This window comes from Taeniopygia guttata, chromosome 4, assembly GCF_048771995.1.
Source record: "Taeniopygia guttata chromosome 4, bTaeGut7.mat, whole genome shotgun sequence".
Classification (NCBI taxonomy): Eukaryota; Metazoa; Chordata; class Aves; order Passeriformes; family Estrildidae; genus Taeniopygia; species Taeniopygia guttata.
In genome coordinates, this window is record NC_133028.1 from 28,157,870 (window position 1) to 28,172,339 (window position 14,470).

The following is a 14,470-nucleotide window of genomic DNA, read 5'->3' on the forward strand; positions in this document are numbered from 1 at the left end:
ATTCTTTATTATTACCATACCTGTTACTTTCAGTCTGTCAGCTCCAATGACAATCTCATCTTCATCTGCAGAAAACAATATTTTTCCACTGTCACTTGCTCTCACTTCAAATCTCTTACACTGAGCTTCCACAGCATCAGCTCCTGAAATCAAGTGAGTGATCATTACATCTAAGACATTTTGTAAGAAATAATCATCAGGATAAATTGAATATTCAAAATATATTGAATACATGACGCTTTACTAAAATATTTGGCTTTCTGTAAGCCTGATGGATAATTCGCATTATAAAAAATGTTAAAATAGTTTACAGAAATAACTATGAAAAACATCTATTTCATCATTATATGGAAATCAACACTAAAATTTGACTGTACTTAAAATTTAGAATGTACTTAAACACTGAGATCTTGAAATGCCAATTCAGACAGAGCTTTATGGGGTTTTTTTCAGTTTAAATTGCAGTTTCTTGCCAAAAAAATGATAACACATGACCCTATTCCATCAAGACATACAAATCAACTCAGCAGAAAAGGATATTTTTCATTCAGTTCTACTCCAAATTTAGAGAATGGTATAACAAAAAAAGCCAAAAAAACCTAAAAACAAAACAAAAAAAAACCCCAAACCCAAACAAAACAAAACAAAACAAAACCAAAACAAAAAAACCCACCAAAACCAACAAAAAACTTGGATTAAGATATCAAACTTTATGTTATATTTTAGGAAACAATATTCTCAAATGTCTCAAAGCTCAAAAATCCTAAAATAATTCTGGAATTGGAGAGATATATGGATTGATATAACTGCAATGAAGAAACTTTCCAGGTTAAGACTTTTAAGACTTTTAAATTTACTATGCTTTTCAATTTACAGGTCTTATTTTATTTTATTAATATGTGAAAGTAAACATTATTTCTGAAACTGGTGTTGAAAAGCAATTTATAATGCATTCCTGGAATAAATCTATATGCATAAAAATTATGTGGAGAGCATTACAGACAAATAAATTTATATAAGTTATTTCAGTTTAATAATCTGGTTTAAAAGCTTGTAAAAAACTCCTTCTCCATAATATGTAAGTTTTTTATTTAATACGCAAATGCATCGTATCAAACTATGTAATAAGGAATATGAAAATGGTGATAATGAATTTTGGTCAAGGAATTGCCTTAGCAGCTCATAATTTGCAGAATCAGCTATGTGATCAAAAAAATTCCTCTTACTTTCAGATGAACTTATGTTTGTACTGTAAAAAAAAAACCTGACTATTTTTGATCCACAAAGAAAGAAAAATTAAAAAGGATTATCAAAATACTTGTGATGATGCATTTTTTTAAACTTAGATATGTTTATTCTGTAAATGTATAAAATGGTATTTTTTCCCACTCCCCTCCCCCACTGAAGTTTTTTTTTATTATTATTTTTTTAATATGTTTATCATGTTGTTGGCTTTGTTTTGAAATAAATAAAAAATCTGTATAAAAACAGGGGCAGATTTCAGATTTCAAATGCAGATTTTTGGGAATGCCCTTGTCCTGCAACCATACTTGTTTCAGATAACCAAAGGATAATTACAAATAACTGAATACTAAATAGTTTCATCTTTATTTAAGAGCTGATGATAGCTGAGCCACCTAAAAGTAAGTGTCATTATAAGTACTTTGATGTTACTAATTTACACCCATCAGAGTTGTTAGCTCTGGAAAGAAAAGAAATTAACAAAAAATGTGTCAGAAATCAAGAAGAGAAAAGACCTGCCACATACTTAGTCATTATATATCACTGTAAGTGACAGCCCATGTTTCAATAGCAGCTTTTAAAAACTTGTTTTCATGAAAAATTACTTAAATAACAATGGTCTGGAACTTTGACTAAGGAATGTATATATTTTAGATTTTATTTGTGCTGCTTCAGAATCACATTGTGTAAAAGAACACCTAGAATTCAGCTGGTCCAAAATATCATTACAGGAAGTAAATAAATTTTAATGCTAAAATAAATGGGATTTTATTTAATGTTTCACTCAGGACTTAATAGTGTATTACTTGTATTACTTACTTATTGCTGAAATGGTAGTTAGTGTGTTCAAGGCACTTGAGAGATTACTAAAAAACATAATACAAGTTACATCTGTCTTTCTGACATAGAACCAGGTGTGAATGTTATAAAACTGGTTTTGAAAAGTTAAACTGCCTACAGAATACTCAGTGCTATCAAAATGGAATTCTGTTTCATTTCATTTTCATTTCCCAGTTGAAATAGGAGCAAGAAGTTGCATTTGCAATGTATTAGAGCATTATCTTCTTAGCTGTAAAGCAAATTGCTGTGTTCCAAAAACACTCTACAAACACACACATCTCATAAAATGTCTGAATCTTTAATAGTACTACTAATAAAAACAATGCATCAAGTCTTAGAATATTATGCATGAACAAAGCAAGTATTTTAAAATTCTAATCTCAAACCTGTAGAGCCATCACTATTTTCAGCAAATCATATCTGCTTGAATAATGCATACTTCAGCCCACAGAATCATGTATGAAAATCTGTCTTCTAAATTCTGTTTGGAAAGGTAATTTCTGTCAAACACATGGCTACCAGAAAAGCTGTTTAGCTTTGCTACTTCTTACTATATTGCTATTCTGCTTCATACTAGACATGGAGTTTGCTACATAACAGCATTAATCGGGTTAAAGAGGTGTTTATGACAAACTCTTTTTTCATCTTGTGTTCAAGAAAACTATTTAGTTGTAAATTCAGATGTAAAATTCTCAAAAAAATTATTATGTTTCTGTGAAATTCCTTCATTTAAAGTATATACTTGAAAAATATATGTATCATATTCAAGTATACATGGTATGTAATGATGGTTTATAACACATGCTTGGTTCACAGCAGTTGTATAATTAAAACTAGCCTTAAACCAGCTACATTTAAAATAGTACAAAGCCTAAAATTGTTCATTTTAACTGTAGTGAAGATGCATTAAATGAAAATGTTGGGCAGTACATGCTGTATATTTCTGTAAAAATAAAGAAAATTATTGTTCAGTAATCCATATTAACAGTAATAGAGATTAAATTTCAAAATAAAAACTATTTTGAATTTGTAGATAGCTTGACTTGCTAATTAAGTAATATAATCATTACAATATGAAGAATGCGTGTTCTAACATTTTCATTTTAAATTCAAGGATTACTTACAGTACTTCATTATTATTCAGAAATAATAATTAGAACCATTATTGGCTGTGATAATAAATAGTAATAAGAACTCTCCAGTCTTACAAAGTTTAGATATGATTACAAACACTAGCAGTTGTCCGATTTCCCAACCACCTTCCATGTTCACCTGGCACACAAAAAATTCAGACATAGAAAAACATAAAAAATCAACAACCTTAAATTAAATATAAGGATTAGAGTCCAAATGGAATTACCACAAACTGATCCTTGTAAATGGGAAACATAGTGAAGTTCAATATACTTTCTTCTGCTTCTTTAATGAAAAATGGGTTATTTAAATGCTTATTAAATGCAGAGTTTTATGCAGAGTCTGGATGACAAAGAAAGTTACTTTTATGAGAATGTGTTGATGCTTCTGAGATTGGAGATTAAAGAGATAAAGCATTTTTTATAAAAATACAACACTCATCTGGGTCTAAGATCAATTTTTGAGAAGTATATATCTAGATAATTAAAAAAAATATTAATAGGAATGTTAGATATTATGATATTTTGTCCAGCAGAGATCTCAAAAAATTTTCAGTGAATGAAAGAGCAATTGTGCAAATTAAGGATTCGTACCAGCTGAACAGAAGCAGTGAGGAATTTGGAAAAGAAAAAGAGAACTTTCAGCTGAGAGCAAAACATCTACACAAGCAAAAATTTTGAAGTCAGAACATATTCTGTGTTCTGTTTGTTGAGGAAGGGGAGGGACCATCTTTATTATATCTAAAAAGTGTGAAAGTAGAAGGTAAAAGATCCCTTAGCTCACTCTCAATAGTTGGTGGCCATGCTGGAGAGAGGTCAGAAAGTTACTGTTTCTAGGAGAAGTTGATCTTCAAGGTTTCCTATTCTGAATGATTATCTACTCAGACAAGGGAAGCTGGAGCAAATGCTGGATGAGAAGAAACAAAGCACACATTTGTTACCTTTTCTGGAAGTGAAAAATAACGGCTGTCAACATAACTTATTAGCATAAGAATAAGGCACACGTTATTCTAAGAGGAAACTTAGTAGAACAATCTGAATCATATCCATTAAAGACTAGTGATATAACAGGTTTTGGACTTTGTCAAACGAAATCTGACAGAAAAGTTCTACCCTCCCAAGCAGATTTTACTTCTAGGAATTTTGTAGAATTATAGAATCATTACGGTTGTAAAAGACCTCTAAGATCATTGAGTCAAACATTAACCTGGCACTGTCGATACAGTATATAAGTTTCACTGGAAAACACATCTGAAATATTGTCTGTCACCTCTGCAATAGATAGAATATATCCTTCCTGCAATCTGTCTTCTTGTTGCATCTTGACAGTGGAAGAACCCCAGCCATGAAAAGAGTACGTGTGAGTAGTATACAAGCAGCAGCAGATAACACTCTCCATCCTACTTCTATGAGGCCACAACTACTCAAGAACAATTCTGTGCTTTTCTGCCTACTATCCCTAACACATGGTAATTTCCATGAGCCTCAGAAATTACATGGCTGACCAGACCTTTGGTCTGATCAGATACAGCTGTTCATAATTTCATCTGTTATGCGCAATCCGCGGGGGGAATGAAAGTAAACGTGATTCTTTGCTTCTAGAAAGTTGTTCGAGCTTTAAGGCAACATATTTATTTTGCTTCTGTAAAGGTTAAAAGGATGTGCATTGTCTGTAATTTTAGCTATAATATCTTAATTGCTTATATGGGTCCTCAGACAAGAAAGCCAAGCAAGACACAGGAAGGTAAGTCAGGCACCAAAATTTATCTGTAGCTCTTCACAAGGCATGTTTTGCTCTTTTTATAATCTCATTAAGGTTAATTTACTCATAACGTGCTCTAGATTCTTTAACTGAGTAAGCAAGTAAAACGACTTTTGTATCAGACTGCTTTTTCTCACAATACTATAGATGGGTTTTAAACATACAAAAAATATAATAAACATATATTAATAATAAATAAATTTACATGGTTTTGCAAATGGATAAATTTTAAACTAGATTATAAAATAAAGTATTTAAAATATAAAATAAATAGTAGGATAAATTATAAATAAATATATAAAATTTTTTATTACCAGTTCTATTACATTATCTTTCCTACATATTTTCCTTTACTGTCCAGGAATGTTTCTTTGTGACATAATAAATAGCCACAATATGTTAACTTCTTTTTATAGCTGCATTTATCAACTTAGCTTTCATTGGCAAGCTTAAAAGTCTAGCTCATGCAACTGTATTATTTATAAATCTAAAATATTTTGTGCACTACAAAATGTGAATGGGTGTAGAAAGCTAATCAGTTTTCCTTACTCATGATGTATGTAACCTGAGTATTACTAAATCCTGAGAGATTTTTCCAAGTTTTAATCTTATCCTTAACCCTGTAGTTTTTAGCTTTTTGTGATGTGATTAGTTTTTACAACATAAATAATTTACAAAGGTGAACATATACCTTTTGGAAGCTGAAGCTTACTGAAGCAGTCTGGGTACTACTTTTCCATGCAAAACTACTGGGAATATTTCCATTCTCTCTGTTAGCTGAGCTAGGATATAAGGCTGTAATTATGCTGTTTGGTCACTATGTTTCATGAAAATACTGAGTCTTTTCTAAGTAGCTGCACATTCCACTGAAGAGAAATTAGACTTAGAACGATTAATTGTGAGATACCTGACTACCTGCTGTACTTGATGAAGACAGCATTCAAATCAAATAGCAAGAGCACACAGAAATAGTAAGGGGAGTTATGAAATGTCCTCATTAGACATTAGACTCAAAGACAAAACAGGACTGTTGAATTTCTCCTTGGGAAATATAGCATCTTGCATATGATAAGGTAAAGAATTCCTTGCTAAACCTGTTACTTTTCATCATTATATATTTTCTTTAGGTCAGAATTATAGTCAGACTTCCCTATTGAATGTTCTACTAATTTATCAGAAATTCTACTGAAAATTCACAGATGCATAAATCTCTACATCTCTGCTTTATTCTTAAAAATAAATCCAATGTTTGACTTATTTGCATCTTTTGAGGCCTAATCTCTCATCTGCATGCTGTCAGAAATACCCACTAGTAGTGCAAGGGCCTTTATGCATCCTGCTTTATCACTCTGAGGTAACTGGACTGAAAATGAAACTGGATGAAGTGGAATACATTCATGTAACCAAATATTACATTCATGTAACCTTCCCTCTTACTCATTTATCCTCTGACTTTTTTAAAATAACTGTTATGGATCTTACTTTGTAAAGATTTAAAAATAAAAGCATTGCTGTTTTCTCTTTCTTACTGGTAATATTCTCTGTAAGCATTAGACAGTAATTCTGAGAATTTTTTCCATCCTGCAGGCACTTTGAACATTTTTTGGTGTTTTATTAATAAAAATTAAAAGCTAGCAAATACTTTTGCCCATATTAACAGAATCATTCAGGTAGGAAAGACCTCCAAAATCATGGAACTCAACATTTGACCTATCGCCACCTTGTCAATATATTCTGTATGTACCTTTGTTATTAAGAGACAAGCTTTCCATCTTCCTTTTTTTTCCCCTGACTTTATTAAAAAGATACAAATTGTTCTTCCAGATGCTTTTGGCAGTTTCCCACCGACTAAATAAAACCTGTTGTGACACAAAAATGTTGTATAATATTACTCACAGTGTAGTGAATTAGACCATTATAATGTTTCTGAATGCAAATTAAGCCTTTTTGAGATAAAGAATTGAATTAATCACACTTGGAGAGAGAAGACCTAAACAAAGGGCAAAAGCTATCAGAGTACACAGAAACTTTCTTGAAAAGGAAATGTCAAAAATTCCCTATTTTACATTTTTAGAATATTAATTCATACTTATAGCTACTACATAAGAAAGACTATAAAAGTCTAATTTTTACAGACTATTTCTCCAATTATCTGCTTTAGCTAGAGAGTTTAAATATCCTGAAGCTATCTATGCAAAAGGTCTTAGCATTTCATATAATCACACTTTATCTGAGAAACATTTAATGAAAGAATGTACAAAATACTAAAAGACACACATGACTCATCCACAAAAATGCTACCACTGGGTACTACTGGGTAGTAAAACAAGAGGAAAAAATATAGCCTAACTACCAGAAAAGGATCATTTTAAACCCTTCTGCTACTTTGCAGATCAGTGAAATGCATTTGCAGATTTTTGAGCAACTAGCATCCGCTATGATGACGGCACAAGACAATGAGGGCTTAACCCAGCTCTCAGGATATCTGCATTACCCATTTAGTAAATTATTTCTCTCCTTGCCCTTGACAGTGGGACAAGAGCCAGAAAGCTGTAGAAGCAGGATAAAAGCATATTTGGTCTCTTAGCTTCTGGAAGTGTCTCTTTTGATTAATGTTCTCAGTGGAGTTCATTGTTGACTTGTAACACATAAGATGCAATTCAATTCACCAATGAAGTCATCTACCTCAGCCAGTTGCCCGGCTGACACTGAAATTCTGCATCTTTGTTATTTGAAACACTGCCAGATTGTCTACCTTTGAAATACCCCACTTATGGAAGCTACACTGATACCCTTGGGAAATCTGAAGTGTCCTTAAAAGAGATCTTGTATCTGGAAAGAAATATAACCTAGATGCAGATGGATGTACAAATTCAGAGACAAGACCTGTAGCATAGGTGCAGTTTTTGTCTCGACTAACTGAAAGCTTTCACATCAGAAGAATGACAAGCCAATCAGAATTACTCAACAAGAGGAAAAATAATGTACTAAATTAGCACATGGCTACTTCTTCTGCACCAGAAACAAAATGGGTAGTAATCTTTAAGTGTGTGAAAACTTTGAGGTCATAACAAGTCCAGATGCTTTGGTAATATACATGATAAAAGAGCAACAAAACTACTTCTGCAACCAAAATACCTATGTAGAATAACACAAAAGGAAAATCATGAAGCTTTGGAACCCTAATATTGTAATAACTTTTTTTAAAGGCAAGGTAGTCCTTAATTTTGATTTGGAAAAAATGCTCTCTCTGTATTAATTTGATCTCTAAGACATATTAGTGATTCAGTGAATGATAACTATTCCCAGTTACTAATTAATTTCAGATTTATGGAATGCTTTTCTTCACAGGAAGAAATCTAGTCAAGTTTAAAAATATTCAGCTAATCATTAATTCAATGCCATCTGTTCATAATTCATTTACAACTACAATATTTATCACTCTAAGAATAGCCTAAGGAAAAATAAGTTATTTTCAGAGATATATTTATGTATTAATTTTTTTTTTAATCCATATAAAAAATATCTTTAACAATGTTGTACATGCTTGAGAAAAATTACATCAAGAGAGCTCTTCCTATCTACAAATGGCAAAATTAAATATGTCTAGTATTGGCATAATATGGAACTTGAAACTTAATCCTTAATGGATGTAAAAAAGGCAAATAATAAATTTCATTTATAAAGAAGCACAAAAATGCCACAGTTCTAGATGTGGCTATTAATTGCTATTTTCTAACGTATTTTTAAAGTTCCAGTGTTACATTGAAGTTGGTTTTGGAACTATATTTTTCATGGGACTTGGAGCAGTGCAATAAATAGAAATTACACTTCAATATTGATGTTTTAAGAAAACAATATTAATTGCAACATAACATTGAGATGAAAACAGAAAAATTTTATTATTTGTTTTTTAATAGTAGTAATATAATTTATATGAACCAGAACTTGATATCTAAGAGGTTCACAATCTCTATGGACAAAAAATTTTCATGGGCAAACACAAATGTTTCCAAGCCTGACTATTCACTTGCAAGAATCTCTTTCACAAATAGAAACAGGCTAATTTCCCATAGATGCTTCAATAATAAAACTGATAGAACTTGGACTTTTTAAAGATGACTTAGCTGAAGAAAGAATCTAAGTCTACAATCAAATTACTTCTCATCCCTATGTTTGAAAAATCTCTTTGCTGTTATTTCAACACCTTTAACAAGATCAGCAGGCTGTTCAATTTCTACTTCCAAGTCTTCTCTGCAAAGATGAAATAAAGAACAACAGAAAGATCTCACTGCTCTTCTCTTTCCTTTAAATTATATATTTGTGTTTAATTAATTAAAATAGGGTTCTAATTTTTGACCCTATTTTGTCCTTCACCCCTTAAAATAATATGTTCCTGACAATATTAGTGAGCTGTCTGAACATCAGGGGAAAAAAAGGGGTAAAAATAAAATCTTAATGTTCTGTCAGAGACTTGTTAAAGGTCCAGATGTCGTAGGTAATTTAATAATGCTTAGCACCCAGCAGCAGCCTTGTGAATGTCACAACGCATGCACAACAGCTGTTTTTGAAGTTAATGAAGTATTAGCCTCAGATAAAGCTAAAGACAAAGAATTAGAACCATCTTTGGAAGATGTATGCTGCAACCTCCAAATCCACTTCTATACCTCTAAAATAACCCCATTTCTTTGTCTCTTAGGATGTCTCTCCTACAAAAGGAAACCACTTCTCCTTCCCTGCTCTGAACATTTGGGCAGTAGTTACGGTCTCTGTACTGGCCAACAGCATGTGGGTAACAGCAGCAGGACAGATGGCAATAGATTAATGTTTAACACTTCTGCACCACCATGAAAACACTAATTACCTCTTCCCACTCAGACTCTACTTCTACAGTTAAATCAATCAGCTGCTCATAGTTTCAAGTCCTCTGATTTGTTATGGAGTCAGGTTGGGTGGCGTGGGAAGAAGATAAAATATTTGAGAATTACAACAGAATACCTTTTTCTCCCATTTTTTTAGTGCCAATTTTCTAGAAACAGTGAAACATCCAGACTTGTATTTAAAATACAATAAGGTAAAATAAAAAGCAACAAAGTAAGCAGAGGACTGCAGTGCCACTGCCAAATAGCTATTGATAATTAAAACATACTTCAGTATATGTCTAGGCTCACTACAGATGCTCTGGGGTCAAAGATAGCATTGAGATTAAATACTAAGGCAACGAGCTGAGGCTCATACCAAGCAGATTGGACACCTCTCTGACAGTCGGTGCTATACTCCTGCTCCCCCTCCATAATCCCTGCCTGGAAAACACTGATTTAGTGCTCCCTTTCATCATTTTCATATCACCTCTAAGGTGACAGAGAGTACAGACCATTGTGCTTTCATGAGAACAAGAGGCTTGTAGTGGCTTCTTTATGAAGATTTCCCTTCAGGAAGTCAGCACCTCACCAGTCCTTAACATTCCAGGTGTTCCTGCCATCACCACATCAAAAATAAGGTATTGGACCTTAAAATTCCCTCCAAATTTAGATCATGGACAAAGAAAGAAAGAATATAAGCTGCATGTATTTTGTCTATGGATGGACAGAAAAGATGCTTTCCACCTTAGATCAATACAACTTCAGATATGAACTAACATGAGCTGTACCTTGTATCCGAGGTAGAAATAGTCTTCCTGAGCTCAGACTGAGGGAAAGAAAAAGAGAAGAAAAGTTGCATCAAGACTCAAATGACAAAAACTAATAGAGTCTGAAGAAGGTAGAAAGAAGAAAGAAAATATACTGAATGCAGAAATAAGGGGAATGGGAAGAGGTCTTAAGACTTCAGCTCTGGAAGTACTGAAGCTATTAATTTTAAGATTCAAAGAAGATTATGTATAACACACTACTGAGGATGATAAAACTTAAGACAAAAAATCATATCCACAGCATAGACATTTTGGATGAGCTGTTTAATACCAACAATGTATAAGCACTCTCTCTCTCATGAAATGGCACAGAATTCATTACTGTCCTACTGCTGCTTGAAGTTGTGTTTATTCATAGAGAATTTTAAATTCTTGACATCTCAACTGATGTGATATGGTCTCATATTTTAGGAAGGGGAGTATCAGGCTTAATAATGGCAATACATAAAAGAAATAATTACTACTTGGTCCTAATAACTGGCAGATAGCTTATTACTCTATTTTTACAGCACAGCTTTCCTGTAGCAATTCATGTGGCAATGAGGGAAACTTAAGATATATTTTACACCTGATAGTATTTCAAATATTAAACAGCAATGTAGTGTTATGTCTGCATGTAACATACAATAAGCTCATAATATATGAAAGATACTGCTTAAAAACTGAAAATATACCTAATTTATTAAATGCAGTCAGAATCTCTTTCAAAGAGATTTTGTTAACAAAGCACAAACTGGATAGAAAATGGTTGATGTAGTATATTTAATAGTTTTATGAGTTAATTGTGTAATGGATGTGTCAAAAAGTATTATTTTTCAATCTAGTTAATGCAAGGGCTTGTCACAAGAGCATATTTGCCATAGTTGAATTCCAAACGCACATATGATGCAAATGCACAGAAAATTATGCAACTAATTTACAAGTGAAATAGAAACAAAAATTAGAAAGTAGTTGTCTACCTCTTGATGCTGAATCAAAACAAACAAACCTCAATGATTTCTATTATTTTTAAATTACTTAACAGAGAATTGCGAGAGAAATATGGATGAATTTCAAATAAATTATGATGTTAATTTTTCCAGAATTAGTTTGGCAGACTCATCAAAGTGCTGGCAAATAGGTCAAAGTTTGGACCAGTTTTCAGAGACCTTCACATTCTCTTAACACCGCACTCCAGGATAATTAATTAATGGGAGTAGATTATCATGATAGTTTAGCCAAAGTCATTAAGAGTATATATTAGGTGAACTCCTATCACAAAACCTGTTACAGCACAGATGGTTTGTAAAAAGACTTTTCCATGGACTAGACATACAGAAATAGAGGCAACATCATGTTGCACTGTAAACTATGAGGAGGGATGAGACTCACATTCCAGCTGGACATTTCAACTGTTATGAGCAACACGGCTCACTTTCTGACTGCCTCTTGGCTCATCTCATGTGCTTTGCAGGAGGACACACCAAGCCATATGGCCTTCCAGGCACTGCTCCATCATTCCTACTGCAGTAAGTCCTGAAGCTGAAAGAAATCCTTTAACCCTGCAGTTAAGTACAAGGTAAACTAACCTGTATAAAAAAGAGCACACTATCTCCCATTTACCTCCATTTAAAAGATCTGACAATGGATTTGTACCACAAACTCGCACATGAGTTGTATTTTCATCTCCTGATAAACTGTTTATATTCCTACATTTGGGAGGAGTGCTGAACTGGCTATAAAAGTTAAAGAAATATTATACTTTAAAATTTGTACACTCTGAATGTATAGGATCTTGCTGTGTAAATTATCAAAATATTCTCTGAATGACAACAGTCTAGTCTAAAGGTAACAGGGAAAACATCACCCAAGTGATTGTCAATAGAAAATTCAAAATAAAATCTGAAAATATATAAGCAATGCAAGTAATTCAGCCCAGAAATTACGGACTCTGTGTTCACTTACATTTGTATTAGAAAATTAAGAGGAAGTAAAGCAACTATAAGTTGAAAACCTTTGCTACAATGAGAATAACTTGATAAATGAAAAAAATGTCCCAAAAGAAGATTTTAAGCTATTACATATTCAGTCTGAATTTCAATGTGAAATTCTCCTCTTTGTATATAACTGCAAAAACTGGACTACTAATTCATCTAGGTATGGTAAAATGAATTGCCTACATTTCTTATTTGCATACATGAAAATGGTATTAGGGACCAAAATTGTTGTTTATTCAGTCTGTATTTCAGTTAAGGAATAGAAAGTGAGAGAATGCTGAGAAATGGATAACTCATTTATCCGGCTTTGTTTTGCCATGTCTTCTTAGCATTAATAATTATTCTACTTTACCACAGGGGTTACAAGAGCAATTGCTTTAATATGGAAATTAGACTTGCGGAATGTTTAATGTATTTCAGATTTTAGAAATCTCAATGTAGTTTGGACTGACAGGTAGGCAAACCTCTTTGTAAGCAGAAGGAGCTTTCTTTCACATATTCTTGACAAGTTCTAATCCATGTTTGCCCAGTTGAAGGGCAGAAACTGATGAGGGATTGTGAACCAACTCATCCCTTCCCTCCCAGGACCCTACTACAGATGATACAAGAACAATTGTGCAGATGAGAGAAGAGCAGAGACCATTTTCTCCCTTTTCCAACAGTGAGGAAAGGGTGTATGTTTATGATCATTCTAAAACCACCCTTGAAATACTTTGGAGAAAAGACCTTACATTTGAGTCTACAGTGCATGCAAACAAGAAACAATTCTTGTCTCATTAAGGATGTTATTAATAGATACTTAGCTCAAGTTCATAAAAATCTTAAGTAAATGTTTGACAATAACACCAAAGATTTAGAGCAACATGTATACACATATTTGTACATGTACATTATTATTGTTGTTAGTACCCCACAGAGTAAGAATACATTATAACATTTTGTTACTCCCACAGATAATTCTAAAAGCAAGAATACTTGAAATATTGTATCTTGCTTCATCTCTTCGTTGATATCTAAATGTTGCAAAGGGAACATCAGAAGTGGCACTGAAGTGATGAGTTACCTTGAATACCTCAGAAGCAAAGGGGTAGCAGGATGTGTTACCTGTAAGGTATCACTTGATATAAGCATAGGAATCTGCCCTATACGATATAGGTATGGATGATAAAGGAGACTCCCACTCCCACAAAGTTACATGCCTGCAGTTTCTAATGTCCAACAGTTTCTGCACAATAAACCAAGTACTCTTGATGGAACACCATAAGAAAGCAAGCAAATTTTAAAGAAAAAGATCTCAGAAGACACAAGACAAGTTTTGTGGTAAATGTATGGAAAGGATCTCCAAGTTTGACAAGTTGTTTGAGTATATCTTTTAGCAGTGTTATCAGTCTTTAGCAGCGCCGCAATTGAAAATCATACATCTGCCTGCTATTTTCAAAAAGTAGCTGCAAAAATGTGATATCAAATATTTTTTCTGAATTTGCATGGCTCTGGAGATCTCAGTGACTAGACAGACAGGTTCAGGAGCTCTCTAAAGCTGTGAGTTGTACAGGTCTGGATGTCTGTGAGAGTTATGATTCTGTCTGAGGGCTCAAAGCTTAGCAGAAATTAAATGCATTTTTTGCACATTTCATATATCCTTAGAGTGCTTTATGAATAGAAAAGGGTCAAACAGTAGCAGAAATGCCTGTCAGAAACAATTATTGCAGTAAGGAAAAAAAGTAAGAAAAAAACACCTCTTACAAAAAAAAAAAAAAAAAAAAAAAAAAACAAACCAAAAAAAAACCAAACAAAAAACCTGAAATAATAATCCAACCTGAGGATGAAT

General features: G+C 32.9%; 1 protein-coding gene across 14 annotated transcripts in view; it reads right to left on the reverse strand.

Annotated features, from left to right (window-relative positions):
• Positions 1 to 14,470, reverse strand: part of SGCZ (sarcoglycan zeta) — a 393,854-nt gene that overhangs the window by 54,484 nt on the left and 324,900 nt on the right. For all 14 annotated transcript variants that reach the window (XM_072928218.1, XM_072928219.1, XM_030271149.4 and 11 more), the window contains one exon: positions 21 to 143. In XM_072928218.1, coding sequence (XP_072784319.1) covers positions 21 to 143 — 123 coding nt within the window. The remainder of the gene's footprint in view (positions 1 to 20; positions 144 to 14,470) is intronic.